The sequence below is a fragment of the Sitophilus oryzae genome, unplaced genomic scaffold (assembly GCF_002938485.1).
Source record: "Sitophilus oryzae breed Bouriz unplaced genomic scaffold, Soryzae_2.0 scaffold_1494_pilon_pilon, whole genome shotgun sequence".
NCBI lineage: Eukaryota > Metazoa > Arthropoda > Insecta > Coleoptera > Curculionidae > Sitophilus > Sitophilus oryzae.
Genome location: NW_022146163.1, coordinates 636,456 through 664,418, shown reverse-complemented (window position 1 = coordinate 664,418; position 27,963 = coordinate 636,456). Strand labels below are relative to the sequence as shown.

At 32.6% G+C, this 27,963-nt stretch overlaps 1 protein-coding gene across 2 annotated transcripts in view; it reads left to right on the top strand.

Moving 5' to 3' along the window:
- Positions 1-27,963, top strand: part of LOC115877466 (toll-like receptor 7) — a 250,597-nt gene that overhangs the window by 182,161 nt on the left and 40,473 nt on the right. Inside the window, exon 5 of one of the 2 annotated variants that reach the window (XM_030893619.1) lies at positions 9,974-10,000. The exons of the other annotated variant lie outside the window; for it this stretch is intronic. Within the exon in view, the coding sequence (XP_030749479.1) occupies positions 9,981-10,000 (20 nt within the window). The 5' untranslated portion in view covers positions 9,974-9,980. The remainder of the gene's footprint in view (positions 1-9,973; positions 10,001-27,963) is intronic. 2 annotated transcript variants of the gene reach the window in all.

Genomic DNA, 27,963 nt, shown 5'->3' with positions numbered 1-27,963 from the left:
CAAATTTACCAGCGCGAGAAGGCTGTTTTTTTTGGTTTTGTTTGTCAATCAATGTCATTTATGTGACAGAAAAAATTCTCATTTAATTTCTAAAATTTGTAATAATATTTTGTATTTACATCCAAACGTAATGGAGGTAGGCAGTAAAGGTAAATAAATTTCATTAACTAAATATAATGACTTTTTAGGACCGTTTAAACTTTCATGCAGCCATTGTTTCTTAAGGTCAGGAACATAAAGAAAACATGAAAAACAAGACAAGTAATCATAAAATGTTTTGTAAGCTATAAAAATATAAATATTGATTAGATTTGTTTATTTTTTATTGATCTGTTTTAATATTGGATCTGCAAATCTTCACTTAAGCTGTCTAACGAGTTTAACAGTTTATTAATAAAGTACTTTTCAATATTAAACTCCATTGAAAAGAAGAAGCAAACGTAAAAGTAGAGAATAGGTACATTAAAATGCATAAAAATTTTAATTAATAGAGGTATTGAAATTTAGAAAACGTCAACATTTGTCCAAACCGTTCCGTATCAATTTTTTTTAAACCGATGTTTTTCCGCTCTTTACCGTAGTTTACCGGTCTGGTTCGCCTGGTTTTGCAACGGAACACAACCTAATGATACTCTGAATAGAATGACATATGTGAATCTTTGACATTTTTGAACATGGTTTATTTGAAATGTAACATGCGGTTTATAACGAGAATTTGACTCGAAATACCAAGTGTGTGGTATCAAATTATTCGTAAAAAACTGCATTTTCCAAATATGCTAATGAGCCACCCTCGTTCCATTTGAAGAAATTGAGATATGATTAAAAATACGATTTATGCATCTTCTAACCGGCCAGGACAAGAGACTAAAGCATTAGATGATCAAATCAAATTTTCCAAGGTTCCTTAATTAAAAATTAGTGATTTTAACACAGCCATGGCACTCCAGATTGAAATTTAAAATACAATTTTGTTTTAAGATTTTAAGCGAAAATGTCGAAAGTTGACATATACGCTTTGTCATTATATTCACAGTGTCATTTTCTATCGAACAAAGTAAAAAAAATATCGAGAGCGCCATTAAAAATTCAAAAGTTGTAGTCATTTCCGGTGAAACAGGAAGTGACCGAAAACAATTGAATACGTCAATCAACCCTGATTTAAGTCATATAGGTACTTACATACCAAATCTCGTTTTTTTTATCTGAAAGAGTAAAAAAGTTACAGGGGTGTGCCACTTTTGAGACGCACCCGGTATAGTTACATAAACTTATTTTTATATGATCTGAGGAATCCTCTGAAATCTAGGGTACATATTGGAAACACTCGGTATACTTTTGAACTAATAAATTGAGTATTCCAAATTTTTTGTAATTTTCCGCATGAGATATTTCGGATGCGATATCCACAATCCATTTATCACTAAGTACAACTAAATTTCAAAAGGCACCCTTCACAATCTTGTCTTAAGATCAAGTAGATACCTTTATAAGTGGCAATACTAAATTTCGTTTATAGCCAATTCTTGTAACTAACGACATCAGTTTCTGAAGGATATAACTCGTAAAATATTTTTTTGGAGAGCTTTTGTCTGCACCCATTATGTTTTATATACTATTAGTTATATAAAAGAGTTTTTAGAAGAAAATTATATATGTAGATTTATAGAACGCAATAATACATGCTTTGGATATGATTTTTATGTAATATTCATTCAAAAATGTAGAATGTGTGAGAATGAGTTAATCACCGCGACCTTAAAGATCTATTGTGTCCCTCTTTCTTGAGTTATAACTCATCATACAGTTTATAACTCATTATATATGGAGATTTTCCTGTTGTAGGGGACACATATACATACATACTGCCATTACTCGCTGACGAGTATTTGACACGCATCAGAAGATGGTCACGCAAGGCGTTTTCTTTCATGAGCTTTTTTGTGACTGAAAAGCCCGATACGAGATGTTATCTGTCTACCGCACTCCAGACATTCAAAAATCTCATTGCTTTGTTGCCTCTTTACTTTTTGGTTGTCGCTGTTAACTGACTTTACAATTCTTCTCCATTCCGTTCTATTGTGAGCTGCTTCTTCCCACTCATTCTGCTTGTTAATTCCCTTTAAGTTTTCGTAGAAAACATCCTTGTACCTTTTGAGTTGTCCACCCGGCCTCCTCTTACCGTCTACAAGCTCACCGTATAGCAGAGGTTTTGGTATGTGCGTTTCTTGCATTCTGCATACGTGATCAGCCCATCTTTTATTAGAAAACCCTGTCTTTAAATTTCCAGAATGCTCTTGAGGCGGTGCTAATCCTGTGCTGAATTTCAGAGTCGATACTGGCCTTTTCCGAAATCAAACTGCCGAGGTAATTGAATTCCGCTACATATTCCAATAGCTCTTCTCCTGAGGAGATTTTCCTATTGAGAGGGGGACAGGGTATTTCCTATCCACCTCTAAAAACAGATGTTCTTCCTAAAAATAAAAAAAAAAAAGTTATAGGGGTGAGCCAGTTTTGAGACGCACCCGGTATAATATAATCGTAATTTACATCTCAAAGTCTGAGATGAAACTGTACTTTATTATAATTCCCAAAATAAAGCAAGAAAGGCGTTTTTGCTTCTCATTTATATGGATGGAAAATACCTTAATCTTTTTAATGACACACTTGTAATCTCGGTTGTATTATAGTTGTGGTGTTTTTCCTCAACACGGCAGAGCCTTTCTGGGGTTTTTGTTTAGGCGCACTGTAATCTAGTACGTATCTAAGAAATATATGTTCACTTGTACAGGGTGTCTCAAAAAAGTGTTAAAGTTAAAACGTAAAGAGTTAACGTCTCTTTTTTGCTGCTAATGCTGTATGTCAGTTCACTCGTCCATCCATTTACATTGCCTGACATGTGAGTGAATGAGGTATACTTTTTTAAATGGAACATAATATTGAGGCATTTTAGGGTTTCTTCCTGATCACTTTACATAATCCTAGGTTTTTATTAAATTTGTTTTGATTCAACCACAATACACCAAAACACTTGGACGCGCGTTTCGTTAACCGTGTCAGCATCACCATCAGATGATTTAAAACTCTTATTGAGTTATAAATAATTTTAATCAAATGTTGCAAATAATATAAAAAGTAATACCTTTGTAAGTCATTATACAGGGTGGTCCGAACTGTATTCCGGAAACTTCGGCAGCATATTCTGCAGATAAAAATAAGTAAAAAAGTTCGTATAAACGTATGTCCTAAAATGCTTAGTTTCGGAGATACAGGGTGTAGAAGTTTCATTTTTATTTCAATTTTTTGCAAATAATTTCTGAAGTAAAGTCAATATTTGAATGAAAATTGATGTCTGGGAGTTTTTTGATATGACAAACTTGATTTTGATGTCAATATGGCTCCTACTAGTAGAGGGCGCCACCTACGTATTTTTTAACCGGTTTGAAAAGTAATAATTTTTCGTCCGTACCTGTATATAACTACTGAGTAAAAAATATACATTTACGACGTTTTTTACGTAAAAAAGGTCTGTTGGTAAAAATCGCTACGAGTTATGGTTTTCGAGATATTTGGAATCGAAATTATGAATACCTGTCATCATTGACATTAATTAAACATGTTGGCTAAATAGTTATTAAAGATCGCGCACACTATACCTACACGGACCGGCACGGACCAGACCAGTAGAATCTACCGGTGAAGGTGACCGTGTTATTTAATAGAGTAGAGCACACTAGACCAGCACCAGCACGTACCGCCACAAGCCACGACCGTCAAAACAGGTCGTGTCGGTCAGGGACAAATATGACCAGCAATATTTATGCCTGGTCGTGCTGGTCCGACCTAATGTCCGCACCGGCGAACCAGCACACCTCCACAAACATGCAAATATTGAAGGGTTTGTCAGTATTTCGAGTACGCTAGCTGGCTCAAGTCGCATGATGTAGGTTAGATTTCGTTTATTTTTGTTCGAACCTTCAAATCGTTTTAAATATGAATGAAGAAAAGCTTATTTTACTGGTACAAAAGTATCCAGAGCTGTGGGATACGAGCCACGCATTTTATAGAGACCAAGAAAGAAAAGATGCAATATGGGAGGAGATAGCAAAAAATAACTAATCAAATTTGATTTGTGACATTCGAAAATATTGGAAAAACTTTTCTTCGAATCTTTTTAATTCAGGAAACATATGATGAAATTCGCCATATTGCTTTCTCTTTTGATTTATAGGGTGAACCCAAAAATCTTCTTTTTTTCTTAGCTTCCTCGTCTTTTTCACACAACATGGCTAAAATAATAATTTCTTCCTCTGAACTACTCATTTTCAATACTTCTATGTTGCACGCTCTAGTAGTTGAGCCTTGACAACTGTACTTTTTTCGAAACTCTCGCTTATGTTGCTGGTCTGTGGCGGTAAAGTGTGCGACGTCATGCAGAATGCAGGTTTGTGCTGTGCTGGTCCGTACTGGTCCGTGTAGGTATAGTGTGCGCGAACTTTTGACTGAAATCATAAATTTGAAATGTTTTTGTGCCAAAAGTTCAATAGAAACTATTTTCTCATCATTTTTTGCAGAAAAATTTATGATTAAATTAAAAAAAATAAAAATTTCTCAAATTTATTATTTCCGTGAAATAATTAACTACTCAACGTGCTTATTTTTCGTCAATAAAGACATGTATTTACTATTTCCATTCTAAATATCTTAAGAAGGGTTGCTCGTAGCGATTTTTACAAAGATATATTTTTTACGTAAAAAGTCACAGAGATATATATTTTTTCGCTCGGTAGTTTTATACAGGTATGGATAAAAAGTTATTACGCTTCAAAACAGTTGGTGGCACCCTTTACTAGTAGGAGTCATATTGACATCAAAATCAAATTTCTCATGTCAAAAAACTTCCAGACACCAATTTTTATCCAAAAATTGACGTTACATCAGAAATTATTTGGAAAATATCGAAATAAAAATTAAATTTCTACACCCTGTGTCTCTGAAACTAAGCATTTTAGCACATACAATTATAAGAACTTCTTTAATTATTTTTATCTGCAGAATATGCTGCTGAAGTTTCCGGAATACAGTTCGGACCACCCTGTATATCGAGAAACTATAGTTACACACGTCTAATTTGTCACTTAACACATAAATAAAGAAAATAAATTTAGATTGGAATGCCCGTCAAAATTTTGGGTCGCGAAATTGTTTTGGGTGACGACCATTGTACGTGATCTGGCGCTAAAGAACTTTCTTTTTTCTTGCTAAGAATAACAGCAAACAAAAACAGAAATAATTTTTTCTTGTCAAAGTTAAAATCTTCAAAAATTATAAAATCTTTCAAAACCTAAACCGTTCTCATTGAAAAAATTCCGAAAAGTGTTTAAAGCGTCCATTTTAAAAGTAATTATTGCTATTTTGTGAGTTTAATTTAAGTTTTATTTACTGAAACCCGTGATAATTGTGAAAAAGTGGCATTAAAAACTTAAAAAGCTGTGCTGTGAACTGTGAACTGCAAAAACCATTGTGGATCGTGGCATAACGTCGGTTTCCAATGTTTCCAAAAGCTTTGGGCCGCGACCGTTGCAAGAATAGCGCCAATCTATTATCACCATTTATTTAGGCCTTAATATCAGTTTAATAATATTCCTGTACTTTTATGCTTAGACGAAAATTTCTTTACCTAATTTTATCCTAGGCATTAAAATGACAAAAATTAATATTTTTGTGACGTTTGAAAAAAAATCCTTTTGACCGATGTGGAAAAATTACCAATTTAGCCATTTAAGGCGGCTACAGACGTTCATGCATACTTGACAAGTGTACTTGTGCAAACGTACTTGTACAAGTTTGCATTGACTCCACACAATACAAGCGCACTTGAATAGTTTTAGTCAGAGTAGGTAAAAATGGACGAAGAAGACGCGCTAGCTCTTGCGATGTTCGTTATTTTGCTTAAACAAAAAGAAAAAAACCGTCGATTTTAATGCAAAAACTGCCTTTTAAAAAGGAATATTTATTCACATACTAATATTTTAAACGAATTGAAGTTTTACCCTACTAAATATTTGTTCTTAAACTGTTTATTTTTTTACAATCAAATCGAAATTTTCTTGCAATTTTTTAATTAAACTTTTACATGCAGCCTCTCTTTTGTTTTTATTATGATAGTCCTTTGATTTTACTTGCCATAAACAAAGAGATTCTCTATAAATACTAATGAACTCCACCAATACCTCCCTCATACTTTTTTTATGTTCACTAGCCATTTTAATCTATCTTCTAGTAACAAACAAATAAGAACCAAGCAATAAACCTACTAGAATCAACTTCAGGCTTGCGCAAATTTGATACACACGTTCATGCATACTTGCGCAAATCACTGGGGCATGAAGAAAATTCGTATGTACAAGTCTATGCCACTCGTACAAGTCGAAATACTTGTCCTATACAGTTTGTTCCTACACACGTTCAAAATTCCTATACAAGTACGCTTACACAAGTACACTTGTCAAGTATGCATGAATGTCTGTAGCCCTCTTTAGGATAGGACTTTAATTGGAAATAATTTCTAATTATTTGGAAATCCGATTTAAATAATGTTTCTTCTGTTAAAATCTAAAAAATCTGATTGAAATAAAAAATCTTATTTTTTATAGTTTTTTTTTCAAAATCGTGATTTTTACCAACCCCGCTGTAAAACCTCGTTTTCCAGACTGAAATCATGTATTGTTTTACGAACAGGTTGAAATAAATAAAGTTTATTGGTCTGTTGTGGTAAAGTAGTGTAATTTTCTGCTTTAACACCGAAGGTGTTAAAAACTTCAATTAAAAATATAAACTTGGAAAACAAGTCAGTTATGAGTCGTATGTTAGACTGCACGAATCTCTATTCTGTAAAAATCTCGTTGAAAACTTTTAAAATAATAAAAAGGGACCTAAATGTCGGAATAAATTTCGAAATCTTAATTAGGGTCGTAAATTGCGACGAGGGGCATAAAAAGACTTTAGCGCCTCCGTGCCGAGCACCCAATTTACAGAACGTTTCTTAATTCGAAAGTTTTCCTTCATTTTCAGGGAAATTTGGAGCTCACGGTAAATTCCCGATGGATATACAGGGTGCTACAAATTCGGGGTACGAGCACTGGTATCTCGGTAAACGTAATAGATACGAACTTGGTTAAATTGGGGCAGAGTTGTTGTTTTGGTATGTTCATCAAGATGCCATCAAAAAAGTTTTAAAATTATCAAGGATTGCTGAGTTTTTTGAAAAAATTGATTTTTTTGAAAATCAATTATATTTTTTCCTACCGTTACCTTTTAGAAATTCAAAAAATTAATTGTACATTCTCATAGCCACTTTATTAGGGCTATCTGATAGTATTTTTAGATTTTCAAATTAGCTGATAATTTATGAGACCAACTTAATTTTTTTAAATACGGACCTGCATTTTTTATTCCAGGTTTTGAAAGAACTCGGTCTCCTGAGTACAATGATATGCCACACTTTATACGTTTTTTTTGTTTTGGGTACCTTAACAGCAACAAAACTATTTAATTATTATCTATACTAATATAATATAAAATCCTTAAGTGACCGACACTGATTAATCACGATCCTGCTCAAACCACTCAACGTAAAGGTGCGTATTCATTATCTGAACGAACGAACGAACCAACGAACGAATGAAAGTGCGGTATATTTAGACGGGGACCGAACGCATGCGGCCGTTCGTTCGTTCGTTCGCTCGACCATCCGTTTCGAGTTGGTACATCAAAGGCGTTCGCCAACAAATGCCTCCGGTCTTCTCGTGCGGTTCTATCGTACGGTCCCCGTCCATACCACTAGCGAACATTCGTTCGTTCGTTCGTTCGTTCGTGCGGATAATGAATACGCACCTTTAAGAAGCTCAATTTTGGCATACAGGTTGATTCTAGGGCGCAGAGGTTCGATAAGAAGGGATTTTTCGAAACTCGAATTATAAGGGGGTGAAACTATCCCTCAAATATTAAAATATTTTTTATTTAAAAACCGGTGAGTTTTTCGGAAAAACTCTTAAACACGTATATTTTATTTTGTTGTTTTACATATTTTAAGATTTTTTATAAATTATACAGGGTGTTTCATAAAATATGACCATTGAGTAATCACGATTCTGCTTAAACTGCTTGACGTTTAAAGCTGATTTTTGGCAAACGGATTGACTGTGGGGTGTAGAGGTTCGATAAGTAGGGGTTTCTCGAATCTCAAATTCCAAGAGGGTGAAAACGCCCCTCAAATATTACAATATTTGTTATTTAAAAAACGGTTAGTCTTTTGGGAAAACGCTTGGACAAGAATAATTTATTTTTTTTTTTACATATTTTGAAATTTTTTAAAAAATCATACAGGGTGTTCCAAAATGTTGGGTAATTTCTTAACCACGATTCTGCTTAAACTGCTTGACGTAAAAAGCTTATTTTTGGCAAACGGATTTTTCGAAAGTCAAATTCCAACGAGATGAAACTACCCTTCAAATATTACCAAGTTATATAATAATATCGCCATATTGTTTTTTCTCATGCTGACATAAATGTGAGAAAATTTTATCCAGTTTGTATGTTAATGGAAATTCGTGCTTTGCTTTATCATCACCATTACAAATGACTAATTCGACGCGAACGAAGTCGCTGGTACACGTTAGTAAATATATAAATATATTCCTAATCCTAACACAAGAACGGTAAACCAACAGGATTGCTCATCCTCATAAGACGTACGTTCGCATCTTCCTGCGCTTCAGCAGACAGTTGTGATGTCATTGTAGTCCTTGTCATGATAGTCTGTATTATATTGTTTGCATATAGTAAACGTATAAAAATAACAGCTGAGAAATTTTGTATAAAAATGGTCTTATGAAACTTTGTATAAAAATGGTCTTATGAAATTTGAAGGAAAACTGAAAAAAAATTACCAAATTTTATATAATAATCTTGAAATGTTTACCTAATATTCAGGTTTTTAACAAAAAATAACTTTCGATATATCGGTAAATGTTGATAATATAATATAATAATAATAATTCAGGCAACGGCTTATAAACAGGATTAGTCCATTAAAAGACTACAATGGGCAGGATATTCATTTCAGTTTGCTTAATACTATACGTATAGTTTTGCTTTACGTTTTGTGAATAAATTTACTATTCTGCTGTAAACATTTTATATATGCGCATATATGAAAAGAACGAATGCTAAACCTGAAAGAGAGATTAAATGAGTTTTTACTTTAATCCTTTTATATGTTGCTTTAAAAAGGTCGATATTCGAAACCACATGTTCTCCTATGGCAATTTTTATTTTCTAATAAAAGTTTCGTAATATGTTTTTGCCCTGGGACGTATAGGTACATTAAGACATAAAATATCGAGGTACTTTTGTTTAAAAGTTTAGAGGTAATTCAATTTTATAGGTGGTTAGAAAAAGATACTGATATAACATTTTAGATCTACGAGCATTAACTTTGAAATACAAAAATAAATTCCAATATTGAAGATGTAGCTAAGTACCGGGTGGCCAACTAAGAATGGACGCCGGCTGTATCTCAGAAACTACTTATCGTATAATTTTGGGAAAAAAATTATAATAAGTAAATCGACCAAGAGAAATTCTGGTCTAGGTTACCCGATTTAAACAAACTATAGGGCTCGTTTAAAAGAACTTTTCTTCCTTAATGATCTCCAGTATAAATTTTATTTCCATATTTTTTTTCGTGGTAGCTAGAGGGCGCTGTTTGACATCATAACAGATATTGCGCTTTTGCATAAAAAAATTAAATAGGAGGCTATATTTCTCTTTGTACAGTTAAATAGAGCACAAAATTTCCAAAATATCAGCGCAAACTGCAACTTTATATGTGTCATCCAAAGTGTTTGTAAAAAAAATCAAAGACGTTGTCAATCAAAGAATATGGTTTATTTATTTTTTTTTGTTACAGATCAGCAATGCCCAATATGTCAAAAAGGTATGTAAATTAAATATTATTGTTTAACTTAGTCGAATTTAAATCATATTTTTTTGCAAAATATATATTTTCTTTTATTTAAAAAAGGTACAACCGAAAAAAAACGGCGTCCACTTGGTTCGGAAATGACGATCGATGACATTCCTCATATAATTTTACATATAAAATGACAGCGATCTCAGCGATTTCATAGCCATCACTGACGCCGTTTTTTTCCGATCATTTTGTATTAATTTTTCGCGATTACCTTTTAACCGAAAATTAATAAAATTTCTAATTTTTTTTTCTAAAAATACAAAATTTCATATACAGGGTGGTCCGAACTGTATTCCGGAAACTTCGGCAGCATATTCTGCAGATAAAAATAAGTAAAAAAGTTCGTATAAATGTATGTCCTAAAATGCTTAGTTTCGGAGATACAGGGTGTAGCAGTTTCATTTTTATTTCGATTTTTTCTAAATAATTTCTGAAGTAACGTCAATATTTGGATGAAAATTGGTGTCTGTGAGTTTTGTGATGCGAAAAATTTGATTTTGATGTCAAAATGACTCCTATTTGTAGTGGGCGCCTCCTACATGCGTTTTGATTGTTTTGAAGAGTAATAACTTTTCGTCCGTACCTGTATAAAACTACTGACTAAAAAATATACATTTCCATGACTTGTTACGTAAAAAATGCCTCTTGGTAAAAATCGCTACGAGTAACCGTTCTCAAGATATTTAGAATGAAAATAGTCAATACATGTCATTATTGACAAAAAATAAGCACACGATGAGTATTGTTATTTGACTGAAATAATAAATTTTTATTTTTTTTTAATTAATCATCAATTTTTCTGCGAAAACTTGATGATTAAACAGCTTCTGTTGAACTTTTGGTATAAAACAATTCAAATATATGATTCCAGTCTAATAACTATTTAGTTAACATGTTTAATTTATGTCAATGATGACAGGTATTGATAATTTCAATTCCAAATATCTCGAGAACCATTACTCGTAGCGATTTTTACCAAGAGACCTTTTTTATGTAGAAAAAGTTGTAAATGTATATTTTTTTACTCAGTAGTTTTATACAGGTATGGACGAAAAGTTATTACTCTTCAAACCAGTTAAAACATATGTAGGTGGCGCCCTCTACAAGTAGGAGTCATATTGACATGAAAATCAAATTTCTGATGGCAAAAAACTGAGATAGACGCCAATTTTCATCCAAATATTGATGTTACTTTATGAATTATTTGAAAAAAATCGAAATAAAAATGAAACTTCTACACCCTGTATCTCCAAAACTAAGCATTTTAGGACATACATTTATACGAACTTTTTTACTTATTTTTATCTGAAGAATATGCTGCTGAAGTTTCCGGAATACAGTTCGTACCACCCTCTATTACATACTATATTCTCATAGATGTGTTCCTGGAATCGCAATAGACAACATTTAAAAATATGTGCACTTATTTAAGACTCATCCTGTAAAGTAACTGTAATTCTAAGGGTATAGCGTAACTGGTGTAACGAGCATTTATTGCACCCTGTAATTGAAATTATAAGGGTGAAATAAATGTTCGTTCATAATGAAATTTATAATATAATTTCCTTTTCAAATATCTGGATTTAGAAGAAAGTTGTCTGTTTAAACTTTAACTTTTTAAATGTTTAATATCATTGAATTATCTTAAATATAAAGAAAATAGTATATTAAAGAAACTACACTAAAGTAGTACATAAAAGAGAACTAGAAGCACAAATTAACGCTAAATACAGCCAGCAATAAAATGGGTCTTAAAATGAACTTATCAAAAACTAAAGTATTGTACAACGAACTAGTGGACACAAAAGATATTCTAATAAATAACACAACACTGGAAATAGTAGAAGAATACATATATTTGGGACAACTAATATACAACTCGGAATCTCTACTACCAGAAATCAACAGAAGAATTAAGTTAGCAACTTATGGAAGAAACTCAATCATATTCAAATCTAGAATGCCACTTTATCTAAAGAACAAAACGTTCGACCAATGTGTACTACCAGTGATGACCTATGCATGGGACACCTGGACATTTAAAACGGACATCATTAGGAAACTGCAGGTCGCACAACGCTCAAAGGAACGAAATATTCTGGAATGACTAAGAGAGACCGTAAAAGAATAGAGTGGATACGACAAAAGACCTAGGTAATAGATGTCACCCACAGAGTCAAATCCCTCAAGTGGCAATGGGCAGTACACCTGGCAAGAAGGACGAACAACAGAGGTACCACAAAAATTACAACATGGTACCCACGAGGAATTAAGACAAGATAAATTAGCAGGGATAACTTGGGCCCGCATAGCCACAATAGACAACAATACCCCAACTCTAATAAGAGAGCATATGTGACGGAGGCTACACCATAATTGGAGATGGTTGAATAAACTGAAAATGATGATGATGATGATATTAAGTTATTCTCACTTATCAAATCCTAAATCATCGAAAAAAATGAGATCGAGACAAAATACCCAATTTAAAAAGAATACCGTGTAATAAATAAGTAAGTAATAAGCTTTACATCCATTTATTACCCGCAGCAATTTTTCCGACAGGTGCAAAATTACGAAAAAATTTAAATGTTTTTTCCGGCAGATTTGCGTGTTCCGTTTTGTTATTTTTCTTGCTTCCCTCCATTGAGGAATATAACAAGCCGCGATCATCGCGATGAAAGCATCGTTATGACGGGCAATTAATTATATTTTCGAAAAAGTTTACGCCGATTGCTTTATTTACATAGAAGAGGGAACGGCGCGGCGGGTGCTTTTTGAGGAGGTTCAGAAAGAGTTAGCCTTTTTTTGTGCAGTATAATACGTATAGAAAAGGTTTATAAAGACAAAATGTGTATTTAAAGGAGTTTCAAAGCATTTTTTAATAGAGTAATGGTTTTAAATTAAACTGTAGTAACAGTTATATCAGAATTTATACGAAAATTACGCATTTTTAAGAATTCATTGTTGTAGTCTAAAACAGCTTCTACACTATGCGAAGAACTCTTCGAAGTTTTCCAGTTTTTTTGACCCACTTCGGTTTGCCTCGACCTACTTTCGATTCTTAAAAGCGCCTGAAACTACTCGTGAGGAGGGCGTGGGGGATTTTTTTTTGGCGTTTCCTGTTGCCTCGTTCAATTTTGTTTCGTTTCGAGCTATTTCTAAAACGTGGCGGTATTTGTACCCGAGACAAAGGACTTTTTTTTAATAAATTTCAGTGAAATAAGTAACCTAGACGTTTCTAAAATAGCTGTTGTTGTCACGATGATATTTCGTTAATTACATCTCGTTTTATGTTGATATACTCGTATATTGCACAGGATTAATATTTGAACAAGCGTTTATAATATATAGAGTAGATATTTAAGAACAATACTTTTCACTCAATATGCAGGAATATAATTACAATATGTTTATTATTTAATTTTATTATAATTAATTAGTATATAAAACTGTATGTTATGTTTGTTTACGCGGCCTTAATTGATTAATATATCAGTAGTATTGCTTGATGAGTAATACTGGCATCAATATATCGAGCTGATTGGGAAAATTATTGATTGATCCGATGTCAATAAAAGATACTTTCATATACCGAGTGCGTCTCAAAAGTGGCTCACCACTATAACTTTTTTATTTTTTTAGATAAAAAATCGAGATTTGGTATATTAATAAATGACATAAATCAGGATTGATCGACGTATTCAATTGTTTTCTTTCACTTCCTATTTCACCGGAAATGGCTACAACTTTTAATTTTTAAATGGTACCACCGGCATTTTTTTTATTTTATTCGATAGATAATGACACTGATTAGAATGACATATATGTCGGCTTTTGACATTTTCGAATATGGTTGATTTGAAATTGCAACATACGATTCATAACGACAATTTGACTCGAAATACCAAGTGTGTGGTATCAAATTATTCGTAAAAAAGGCTTTTGCTAAATATGCTAATGAGCCACCCTCGTTCCATTTGAAAAAATTGAGATATGATTATAATACGATTTGGGCATCTTTTAACCGGCCAGGACAAGATACGAATAATATTAGACGATCAAATCTATTTTCCAAGGCTCCTTGATTAGAAATTAGTGTTTTTAACACATCCATGGCACTCTAGATTGAAATTTAAAATTACATTTTGTTTTAAGTAAAAATGTCAAAAGTTCACATATTATGTCATTCTATTCAGAATGTCATTTTCTATCGAATAAAGTAAAAAAATACGGAGGGTGCCATTTAAAAATCAAAAGTTGTAGTCATTTCCGGTGAAATAGGAAGTGGCTAAAAAGAATTGAATACGTCAATCAATCCTAATTTATGTCATATACCAACATACCAAATCTCGTTTTTATATCTGATAAAATAAAAAAGTTATAGGGGTGAGCCACTTTTGAGGCGCACCCGGTATAATAATAACATGGCGGAATTCCATTCAAAAATAAGCAGTAATTAGACGATTTTTTAAATAGTTTAACACCATGACCATAACCTATAAAAGGCGGACCGCCAGAACAGTTGTTGGTCACTGCGTATTGCCCTCCAGTTTTACGATTTTGAGTTTTGAAATATATTTTTTTACTATATTGTAATTAATAATGTTAGACAATGATTAAAACTAAATATTCTTGTATAACTTTAGAGGCCAATTTAATCGAAAAAAAAACGGCATCTAGCTGGATTCGAAATGAACATCAATGACATTTTCTATATAATTTTATATATAAAATGACAGTCTTCATTTTATAGCCATCTTTTTTCGATTATGCCGTTTTTGACGCCGTTTTTTCGATTATACAGTATTTTTATCTTAAAAAATATAGTCTAAAAAGTGACTTAGAAGTAGTGATAAGCGAAATTGGTCTTGATCTTTGGCATGTAGAAAATCAAAATCAATACTATGACTAGCGTCAAATCTACAAGACCAAGATCAATAGCGAAGAGGTAAAGACTTAGCTAGTAACACTTTTGTGGTTTTGAGTTTTTTCTTCACGTTTTTATGTTTTTCACATATTCTCATAATATAACTCTTGGTTTAAACATGAAAAAAAAACTTAATTAATAAAAGGAAAAAGAATAAAACTGAAAAGAATACAGCATAATAAAGAATAAAATCAATCCATTATGATTACAAGTTCCTTTGACAGACAGGTCGTTATGAAAAAAGGCAATATCCGGATAATTCCGTGTTCTTTTCATTATTTTTCTTGCTGTCCTCTTAAGTTCGATGATCCTGAAAAGCAAGCAACTTTACGATGGATAATTAATTTTCTTCAAAATAAAACTCACCGATAGCTGTATTATACGTGGAGAAGTGGAAATGTCAAATTATAAATATGTATTTTTTATCTTTTATAAAATATATATTTATAAATCTTTTAGTAAAAGCATTGCGGTAGTGTCTTCTAATTTTATTTAAAACATGTAAACATATAAAGCAGGTAGACAGAATAATTTGTTAGTTTTGTTTTAATATATTGTTTTATATTAACTGATACTTTTGTATCAGTTAGTGAATTTTTACGGATATGTCCGGATATACAGGTTAATTGGAAATATTGGAAACAAAAAGAAATAATAGGTTTTTAAACGCAATCATCCATTCAATAGAGAAAGTCGTTAAAAAAGATTCAAAAGTAATTGAAGACTAATTTTCAACTACGAAGAACAATTTTTACTGGAGGAAGTCCGCTTTACTGATTGCTACTGTTTTACGCTAACTTACTTTTCATTACAACGAATTTGAATGGAATAATTAGTTTCAATTCTTGAATTTAAATTTATTACAACTTAGATTTTATTAAAGCAAAAGTTCACGGTAATATTTTATGTAAATTTTATATACAATAAAATATTTTTGGAGAGCATTTTTTATAACTTCTTTATTGTAGTTGTAACGTGTACAGGGTGGGTCAAATTGAATGCTTTTAAAGGGAAACACCCTTTTCTATAGGAGATAGGCGAAAACTAATATCGGTGTCTGGAGCTTAATTTTGATCAAAACATGATGGTGAAAACCGCACATCGATATCTGTTACCGTTTCGGAGATACGGGTTGTTTTTCAAAAATGTGCATTTTTGACAAATCGCTCTAACTTTTGTGCTAATTGAAAACATTTTCAAAGCACCTTTTTACGCACCTTTCCGCAAAGATAAAAATCCATAGGCACTAAGTTTGGCGGCTTCGGCTGGGATCTTGGTTAAATATTCGATTATTCACGAAATTGGCTGCAAAAATTTGCAGATAGTTTTAGCGTTCTGAGGCGGTGCCTCGTCTTGCTGGAAAAATATGTTTACTAGTTTCATTAGGGGCAGTGGTGAACTTTTAAAAATTCTGTTGGTACTACATGTACATTTTCCTGGCAGTCGCTGGCTGTGGTCGGCATCAGTCGACTATAATTATTATATGGCAGAGACAGGCTGTCTTCTTCGTAGTCATTGGCAGTGGCTTGGTAGTAAAAATATATTCTGGCAGTACATGTACATTTTTTACCAAAGTGAGACACACCTCGGGCTCGTGAGTTCCAAAGGTTTCAAAGTTTTTGCTTGCCGTATCGGTGAGAATAAGCCCCTGGACAGCCCACCTGAAACCGGTTGTGGGAGTGCAGCTTGTTTCCCCTTTACGACAAGCAAAACAATTTTCTTTTGACTTTTTTTTCCCAACTTTCGATTTTTCGAAATTCGAGAAAATACATAGCTAAAGGCAAGAAAATATTATTTATTAATATACACTAAAGCTGTAAGAATTTTGTTCATGTCATATATGAGCGGGCCGAAAAACGCTCTTTACCATCTTTTGACGTGAGATGCACTAATATCTCACCGACACTTTACGACATCGTCTGTTGATATTGAAAAAGTTTTGCTAGCCGTATCGGTGAGAACCAGCCCCTGGAGAGCCCACCTGATGAAGGGTATGCCCAGAAACCGGTTGTGGGAGTGGAGCTTGGTTGGAGACAAGCAAAACAATTTTTTTTTACTTTTTATTTTTTTTCTCTACTTTCGATTTTTCGAAATTAGAGAAAATACACAGCTACAGGCAAGAAAATATTATTTATTAATTGTTTTTTAGGCATTGTGAATGATGCTAAACTACAAAGTACCTATAAAGTATAATTTCAACCTCTAATTTATTCCACTAATTTTGAGGTTCTGAATGAAGCTTAAGAACAGTCATTTCTGTTTCTTGCATGTCAAATAATAGCTATCTATAACAAAATTTAAAAACGTATGAAAAATTAAGGAATAAAACAAATATCAATCTCAACCTAATCGACTTTTGACATACATTAAGAAATTCTTTCCTCGACTACTGTGGCGCTCGGTCATAACTTACATCAAGGCGCCACGATTGCAACCTCCATATTTATTCCATTTAAAGAGACAGCGAACGTCAAATAAATCTTTTAATAATCCGTCGCCAGAAGAGCAACTTCCCAAATTTTAAAACGTTATAGAGTCGCCAAAGACAACTTTTGTTAGGTACGTGGGCAGACATTAATCAAAAGTTTAATAATAAAGAGAGCGTATGATGAATGGCGCGTTGAGTGAAAACGTAAGATAAATTAAAAGTTTTCTGTCTTCAGGTTCTTGGTCGGGTATTTTATTGTCGTCCGAAGAATTTTTCTTCGAATATTATGTCGAAATGTTCGTGAGATAGTCAGCGGCACATGTGTAGTTAAACTCCCAAATTTAATGCTGAGAAAAACGAGTAGTTTGAATTTTGTTTTGAATATTATTTGGTGGTACGATTCGGACGATGTGTATGACTGCCGCTAGATGGCGGGATCGTCTAGATCTCGTCATCTTAGTAATACCCCTGGTACTAAAGTGCGATTTCTGCGGTTTGTTTGTCAGATGGCAGATCAAAAGACCTAGCAAACTCGGCCTGATGATGGGGATAAATCCCTGAAACCGGTGGTCGGATGATGGTTTCCTTCTGATGAAATTAATGCAGAAATTAGAATACTAGCGGTTAAGGCTTTTTTTACTTTTCTGTATGCTATTTTTATTTTTTTTTCACAAATTTATATTGTTTGATTAATTTTAGTGAATATTATGTCATTGTGCTGGGATAGATTTTATGTTTTGTTTTTGGATATTTATTTTTGTCAATTTTTTTGTGATATAATATAACACTGATGAAGGCTGTAGTGTTGGCCGAAATGTTTGTTCATAGACTTAAATTAAGATTTTTAAACAAAATGAAAATATAATTCAGCGTTCTCGGAACCTAATGGCCCAAGAAAATTAATTTAAGAATATTTCGATACCAGGTTAAAAACTTTAAATTTCCCAGGATTTTTATTTTATATGGAACCCTACTTTGCTTTTTATTCCATCTACGGTTACGTTGTTGTTCTTATTTGTTCCAGTATGGGTAGTTTTATTTGGTGGTACGATTCGTACGACCTGTACGACTGCCGCTATATAGCGAGATTGTCTAGACCTCGTCATTTTAGTAGTATCTTTGGTACTACTAGAAACTTTGTTTTTTTTTCTGTATACTGTTTTTATTTTAATTCTTTCATTAGTTCTATTTATCATCATAAAAATGTCGTAGACTTTAAAATTATACACTTTAAATTTATGCACAAAATCTTTGGCAAATTTCTTATCTGGCGTTGTTAAGGATTACTCTTATCTATTACTTTCAAAATATTAAATTTAATTGGTCGAACCCGTGCCACCTGTACCCTTGGTTGCTCGCGGTATTTTAGCAAAGTTCGATGTATTAAACTAGCACGTGTACATGTTACGAATATCAGATATTCGGTAAATATCGACATTACCCGGTTAATCTCGAGACTAACACAAAACAAAACAACCAAAAACAAAACCAAACCCAAACATTAACCTGTTAATGTCGACATTAACCGGATATCGGACACTAACCGTAACATACACACGTCAAAATGCGTACTTGCATAATTTTTGCGTTGGGTACAAAAATTATGCAGCAGTCTCATTTGAACCCATGATTTGGGATGATGGTTGAGATGAGAATACAGTGGTGTATTAATAATAATGTAGTACCGTATGAGCGCAAAAAAATCGGCGTCAAGTTGGTTTGGAAATGACGATCGATTACATTCCCCATATAATTTTACATATAAAATGACAGCGATTTTAATTTCATATCTATCGTTGACGATATTGGATTTATTATTAATATAAATGACGACTAGAAAACGAAAATAAGTCTAAATGCGTACTTGGGACAAAGTCTAGAGACAAAAATGGAACTGGCTTACATTTTCAATTTTTGGAATTAAAAAATGCATTTAAAAATAAACTGAAAAATAATATTTAGTGTTTTAATTTGAGATGCTTCCGTTGGAAGTATCAGCTAGCTGATATTTACCAATTAATTGATTAATGTCAAAATATCTTTCTCTTTTCTTTAGTTTGCCTTAAAATTTTTAAAAATGTGTGGTTTTTCTAATGTAAGAAGTTAAACAGTAAACTCCTAGCAACACGTAAATAAAAGTAATATAACTGGTTTAGAACTAAGTCTAAAATAAAGTTATATTTAAGAGGATATAGAAGGAATATATTATTTCCTTATACAAATTTAATATTATGATTATCGTCATTACTCAACGTTAACAAACGTTTACAAATTAACTGACCCAATTCAAGTCCTGCTAAACTGATGTTCCTTAAGAAGTTTAAGGTCGCTTGATCGATGTTTCGCTAAGACCCTCGTTAATTAGGAATGAGATAATCTTTATCTCGGGGATAACTTTGCCGAGTCGCAAAGTGGACCATTGGGACAGTGAAAAAAATACCATGTTATACATCGAAGCTTTCAATTATGGCACCACTCTGTACAGGGCGTGTCAAATTATATGATTATTTTTGATATTCTGTGATACCACTGCATACTGTTCTGTATATTTTATATTTTGAAATTATTCATAATTTGATTTTGAATAATTTCTAATCTGTTTCTTTAGTGCAATTATATTAAATTTATTTTATTGCCGATGGTTAGGTAGAATAACATTGAAATAAATAGTGTTGTAATGTTTTAAATTATTTTTCAGCCAACTTCTATAATTTCCTTTAATATACATAAAAATTTAAAAAAGCTTTTCAAAAATGAGTATTTAATTTAGAAAATAAGTAAAGAGCCTCCCAGAGAAATCTATATAAAAAATATTAACAAGATAAAAAAATTAAATAAAATTTTAGTACTCCCATTAGAACAGCGTATTAAAATATAATAGAATAATATACAGGGTGGTCCGAACTGTATTCCGGAAACTTCGGCAACATATTCTGCAGATAAAAATAAGTAAAAAAGTTCGTATAAATGTCTGTCCTCAAAATAATTAGTTTCAGAGATACAGGGTGTAGAAGTTTAATTTTTATTTTGACTTTTTCCAAACAATTTCTGAAGTAACGTCAATATTTGGATATTGGTATCTGGGAGTTTTTTGGCATGAGAAATTTGATTTTGATGTCAATACACTGATAAAAAAGATAGACTTGAACTAAAGTCGTCATCGTTCTTGAAAAAAAAATTTAGTGGCAAGAGAATTTATTTTAGCGTAAAAGAAAATATTTTGCCTGAAGAAAAACTCTCTTAACTCAAGAAAACCGGTTCTCGAAAAATTCGAAAATTTCTCTTGAATCTATTTTCATTCAACCAAGTGCAAGTTACTTTGTTTTAAGATAATAAGAAAAATACACTAGGAAGTACTTCATTCAAGAAACATGGTCATTTTTCCAACAGCTAAATACTCTTTTGATGAAAAATAATAACAACACGCAAAAACAATGACGAAGGACGGTATATATACAATCAGTCGGCAGTCCATTTCATGGCCGTTCGATTGTTCTTAAATTTGGTATACTACGGATCTTCGGTGACAATGGAATATTATGGTACCTTAAAGTATATCGAGTGGTACCATAATATAGTACACTATTATGATATCATTTCCTGGAGTTCGATTGGGCCCAAATTTGGTATACTTGCGTTTCTTTATAAAGATTTGTTTAATTAATAATTTTAATTTATTTGACGAATTTTAATTTATTGTTCGATGTCGTGACAGCAACTTTTATGCCGAACTAATATATTATTAATTGTACCTGTGTCACTTTTTGAAATTTACCTAGGTCTATATAAATAACGTGGCAAACGGAAGAAATTTGTTATTATAGTATTTTTTAGTCAGTTAACATTTTTTGTACTGCATCTTAATAAATTATTTCCATTATTATTAAACTTATATTTCATTACTAACGTTCCAGCATTAATAAATATCACTATCAATCGCCCTGTATATTATTAATTTTAAAAGTAATTAAAGGTATTTTCTTAGTTAACATTATAAGGTAATGTATATTAAAAATGTATATGTTTTGTAATAATATACTTGAAACTAATTTAATAGCCAAAGGAATAATTAATATAAGTGTATCTGACAAGAAAAGAAGAATAGAAAGAAACACATACTGCATTATACACAATAAAAAGAATGGGATGCCAATTCAAGTCTTTTTGAATCTGGCAACTGTGCATATTTAGCCGAGCTATAAGGCCGTCGACGAGCCGTCGATCCAAAACCGAAAGTTCAAAATTTCTAATTATATTCTGATTATGATATTGTCGCGCCATCTAGTATTCTATTTGTGCAATTTTAGCTCTTTCATTTCGAGTATTTTTCTGTTGCGTAGCAAGATATTCTGTGCTAACATTCACGCACCTTCAACTTTGCGACAACTTTATGTAAATTAATATCGTCATTAGAAAACTACGTGATCGTATTTCTTTATTATGAAGCCATCCGAGCGACACCCTCCCCCACTCAAAAACCGCTTAATAAATTCGAAGCACGGAATTTAGTGTGTGATACCGTAGGAGAGTTGTGTGTTGCTCAACTTTTTAAGTACGTAAACGGAGGAGAGCCCTATCCGTTAGCCGAAAGTTGTGCTGGGGTGGGAGGTTAGTTTGGAGAACATCCCTGAAAGTTATTTTGGTCAGAGTTTTTGGAGGCTAGGTAAAGGAAGTTTGTGGTTAAACGTGTTATGTCGTATAAATATTAATGTAGAATATAATTCTATAGCAAATGAAATTAAATACATTTTCTGAAATTATGTCAATATAAATTAAAAATAAATAAATATAATGGGAAATCAAAATTCTTTCAGTTTCAATACTGAATTAGTCTCTACCATATCACATTTAAAGAAACGTATAACCAAAATGTAGTATACAGGTCCGGTAATAGGATATCTAGGCATAGGAATTACATGCATTGGAATGAAACGCCTATAAAAAGTCTAAGCTTAAACAGAGATGGACAACAACTTCCCCGTTTCCACTTCCACTACGACTGTCGAGTTAGACACACTCCAATAAGATAACAAATTTTGGAAATTCCGCCGCCTCCCATCCACCCATGCTCTTTATCACCATTATTTTATTTCCCTTCCCGCGCCTCTGCAAAACGCCTTCACCTCAGTCCACACAGAGTTGCCAGGTCTACCGGTTTCGTCTGTAAGCTACCGATCTATCGATTTAAACAAAAATCTAACGAAATGCTCAACTGCGTCTTTAGTCTAATCTGACTTTATTATTGTTTATTAAATTTTATTTAGTAATCATAGGTCATCGTTCTGTCTTGTTGCAGAGTGACAAATATATTCCTACAAATCCTTATTACTCTTTATTAGGCGCTTCATTTATTTACTAAAGTTAAACCCATATTTTTCCCCCAAAAAATATAAACAAAAAACAAAATCTAAGTTAAGAAACAAACTGAATACGAATAAATATTTTAGTGCTTTTCCTGTCAAAAAAATATATTAATATGAAAAAAGAGTTGAGAGTTGCTACAGCTTTCCCATTGAAATGAAATTAATTTTAGATATCACTGATCAAAATTTGTACAAAGGTAAAAAGTGACTGCTATCCCTACTTGTTACAGTTTTTATTAATATATTAATATTGTTTAATTCAATATATTTTTTTTAATATTAAATAATATACCTCTACCTCAACCTGGATTCATCCACTCCTGGATATAGGTCTCTCCTATCCTTTTCCATGACTCTCTGTTTTGTGCTATATTTAACCACCGTTTACCTAATGCTAATTTTGGACTTAAATATTATATTTTATTTTGTTTCTGTACTTTTGATTTTTGTTGAAGATCTACCGAGAATTTTGTTCTCGTATGGAATTATAATCTAATAAACCTGGCAACGCTGTTCGGCTACTCCTTTATAAAGTTTTTTCGGCCTTCTTTCTTTGTCGCCGCCGCCGACCGACCGGTCGGTGTCGGGGCGACTGCAAGGAAGATCGTACAGTATTGCCATTTCATAGAATTGCACTTGCTATTTTAGAAATGATTTCAAACTTCTGCATGTTACTTTTTGTTTTAAAAAGAAGTTGTTATGTGCCTAGAGGAAACATTCTTAAAATTGTTTTGTACTTTATTTCATATTTCATTAAGTAGGCAAGATAATGGGATTAGAAGATTCGGGATTTAGGATAAGCCAACATAATTTTGATTTAACAGAATGGCAACACTGTCCTTCGTCTTTCTATTTTTTCCATTCTATTCTATTAGTAGCCGGTAGCCCCCACACAAGCGTCTTAAGACCTGCCCCTCACGCAGAAGCTCTCTCGTCGTATCACTTCTATGATCACTTCCCCTATACAATGGTAGGGAAAAGACACTTTATCCGTCTCTGTTGTACTGCAGTGTATTTTGCAGCCTTACCATCTTTTTTTATCGCATTGAAAAGCTCCTATTGCTAATGAAATTTTGCCACACGTGTAGATGAGCAATATAGTTCTCCAAAATAATACTTTCTATAAATTTTAAAATATATTTTCACTGCTATAATTTTATTGAACAAATTTCAAGATAAATACTCGCTCCATACTCGTTATTATTATTAGCTAAAGCTTCATTCTAGGAAAAGTTGCTAACATAACAATCTTATCGAGAATTTCACGTTTTCACTTCTAATACCGAACCGTCTTTATTTGAAAACGAAATAGACCCATTCACATATTTTAATATTATTAGAAGACCGTATTAGAGGATAAAGATACTTCACACAAACCTCCTGCGCTCTTCTGTAGTTATGGGTTATTATAGCCCTTTAAGTTTTCGTGACCGAAGAGTGCGGAGGAATCACGTATTCGTCGGCACCAAGTGAAACTTTAGCGCTACCTATCGTTTGTTTTATTCATGTTACGTTGTAGTACAATAACACTTTTAATCCGGAAATACCATAGAACGCGACGGAAGTCAGGTAGAGAAGAGAGCCGCTCTAATCTAAGGCGGTACATATTATCGATGCCTCGGTACGTAAAAGATAATGGTCTGGCTAAACCGTCCTGTTATGAGAGTCGGACTTTGTGTTTCTAATCGATATTTGGCTATATGGTGCAACACATATACATAATAACTAAATATACTCAGTTTTCGCTATTTAACCCCGTGAGCTGTTTTCGTGCCGTAAGAAAAGACAACATAACTCAGCTTCATATTAATGCTGCATAAGTCTATTTCACCCGGATATCGATTGAACTGCGATTGCGCCAAACTCTGAATGATTGTTGTTTTAGTTCTGTTTGGATTACTTTTTATTTCTGCGTGTAAAAGAGTGATTTTGTTTAGTTTATTGTTTCCAACTATTTTTTGATATTTTTACAACTCCATGATAATGTGTTATAAATAATAATAGTTATTTACAGTACAAGTGTGTTTATGAACATGATTACAACAACGAGCGTGAACGATTAGAACGACGAGGTCGTAGACCGAGTCGTTCTAATCACACGAGTGTTGTAATCATGTTTAAACGCACGTGTCATGTATGTACAACGTTTTATCTACAACCGAAAAATAAGAAAATGCTGTTTTAATTTTCGTTTATTAGTCGCCCACCTTTAACACCTTTAACTATGACATTTGTCACATTTTTTTTCTGAAAAGTCAGTTTGCCCTGTCAAGAAAACGCGAGCACTTTTTGCCCAGAAAAATCATTTTAAAAATTACGATGAGCGATTCCGGAAGTCTCCCTTCAGATGTAGAAGTCGCCGCAGTACGTGCCACGGAATCATTATTGCCGGAAATGTTAATATATTTAGATGTTCGTAGTTGTTTTTTATTATAGAAACTAGTTGTGTTATAGATTCATAACACCACTAGTTGTGTTATGAATCTCATAACGTAACTGAAATACTAAAAAAATAGTGATGTAAAAACTGAAGGTTAGGTGAAATGTCAGTTAACCACTTCCTTTTAAAACACCGACCAATGAAAACTTCTGGTCTTCATGCGCAGTTAAAAGAAGTGAACTAGACTTATGCAGAATTCCATATTTCTCTTTAACTGTTTGGGCTTCACTTTTTCGAGATTAGGTTGAGTATATTTAGTTATATGTATATGGTGCAACAAAATACTAACACTACCATGATTATCATATTAAATGCCTACCTGTTCTAAAACAAACCTATTATGAAGGTATACTAAAACATAAAATGTAGATTGGGGTTAGAAACAGTTAACCAATCGAAGTATTTAAATTCAACCAATAAAATTAATATCGTATCATCGTATCGTTCGTCTGACAACGGATGCATGAAAATCAAGCTTTACATATTCAAGCTCGTTTTTTTCGCCAAACAGCTTTTTTCACTGTCCCTGTATTTTGAGTGGTATTTTTTATGTAATATCCAAAAATAAACTTGAATTTGTGTCTTTTTGTAATTTCCCTAGCAAGTCATCGGTAGAAGTGCTATTTTATGTATTTTTGTTAAACGAACGAAATTAAATTTAAAATGAATGTTCTGATATTCATTTAACGAAATTTAAACGAATACAAATATGACTACTGTCCCTGCAATGAAACTTATATGTTTAAATCAGTTGAAGATAGATAGGGAGACGCACTCGGTATATACATATAGCGGGTGCCTCTCAAAAGTGGCTCACCTCTACAGGGTATCTCAGAAATAAGTCCAAGTATTTTAACTCAGAAACAAGCATCTGACGTATTTTTTGCAAAAGAATTGAAAATTCGGAATTTTTTGAAAATATTTTTCGAAATTTTTTTAGTTTTAATTTAAAAAAAACATAATTTCTTCATAATATGGCAACATATAGTAGATTAAATTTACATGAGAGAAGATCCAGTGGTTCTCAAAATTTAAGCAAAAAACATTTTTTTTTAAATTTTCAAACTAAAATAACTCCACTATTTTGGACTTATTTGAAAAACGGCAAAGAGAAAAAAATGTTTCTTTTGACCAGATCTACCACTTCTTAAAATACTTGCACTCATTTCTGAGACACCCTGTATAACTTTCTTATTTTTTTCAGATAAAACAATGAAATTTCGTATGTTAGTATATAACATAAATTAGGATTGATTAACTTATTCAGTTGTTTTAGTCACTTTCTCTTTCACCGGAAATGACTACAACATTTTGCACCCTCGGTATTTTTCCACTTTATTCGATAGAAAATGACACTCTGAGTAGAATGACATCATATGTCAACTTTTGACATTCTTGCTTAAAAAAGCATATTTTAAATTTCAATCTAGAGTGCTATGGTTGTCTTTAAAACACTAATTTTTCATCAAGGAGCTTTGGAAAAATAAATTTGATCGTCTAATGTTTTTTTGTGTTTTATACTAGACGGTTAAAAGATGCCCAAAGCGTATTCTTAACCATATCTTAATTTTTGTAAAATGAAACGAGGGTGGCTCATTAGTATATTAGGAAAAAGCATTTGTTTAGGAATAATTTGATGCCACACACTTGGTATTTCGAGTCAAATTGTCGATGTCGTTATGAACCGCGTGATACACTCTCAAATAAATCATATGTGAAACTGTCATAAGTTGACATATGATATGTCATTCCACTCATTCCACTCGTTGAGTGTCATTTTCTATCGAATAAAGTAAAATAAATACCAAGGGTGCCATTTAAAAATAAAAAGTCATTTGTCAAAGATCATTTCCGGTGAAACAGGAAGTTACCGAAAAGAATTGAATACGTCAATCAATCTAAATTTATGTCATAAACTAACATACCAAATCTCGTTTTTTTATCTGAAAAAATAAAAAAGTTATAGGGGGCGAGCCACTTTTGAGACGAACCCGGTATACATTCTGGTCAGAACGTACTACCACAGATTATACAGATTATAAACTTATCGTCAAAAGCATTGTTTTTCGTGGTTCCAATTTTCGGAGTCGCGGACTAATTAGGTTACTAGTTTGCGCACATAGCATGCCCACTTATGGCCCCTAAAATTGTGCACAGTGCCTGACCGGCCCAGTTATTACGCTGCCGCTGTTTAGACGCGAGTTTATTTTTGCGCACAGGAAAATTTACTCGTTTGCTCATCGTCATAAAAAACAATTTTCGTACCATTAGGGACAAGATTATTATCTGTATACATATAGTATACCTAATCTGTGGTACTACGACGTTGTCCGATGCCTAACTTCTACCTTGTGCGATTTTCCCATTGATATTCGGTCAGATTTTTCTCGCTCATCAATCTTCTTCGAAGGAATCTTCCATCCATGTTTTCCTCGGATCTCCTCTCTTTCGTGTATCAGGTGGTATCCAATGAAATACTTGTTTTGAAATTCTTTCATTGTGCATTTTCTGAACATGGCCGTACCATATTAACTGTTTTTGTTCTATATCATTCATTATTGTTCCTTCTATTCCCATCTGTCGTTTAATATGGTATACTCTTCTAATTAATTTTTTTTGGTTGTAACAATATTTGTTGTCTTAGTAGACATTATTTATAATGATTATAATTCTTAAGCCGCATTATATTGTTACAGCCAAAAAAAAATAGTGAGTGTTACTTCAAAAGTGTTACTTCAGTGAATATATTGTTCGTTTTAAATCAAT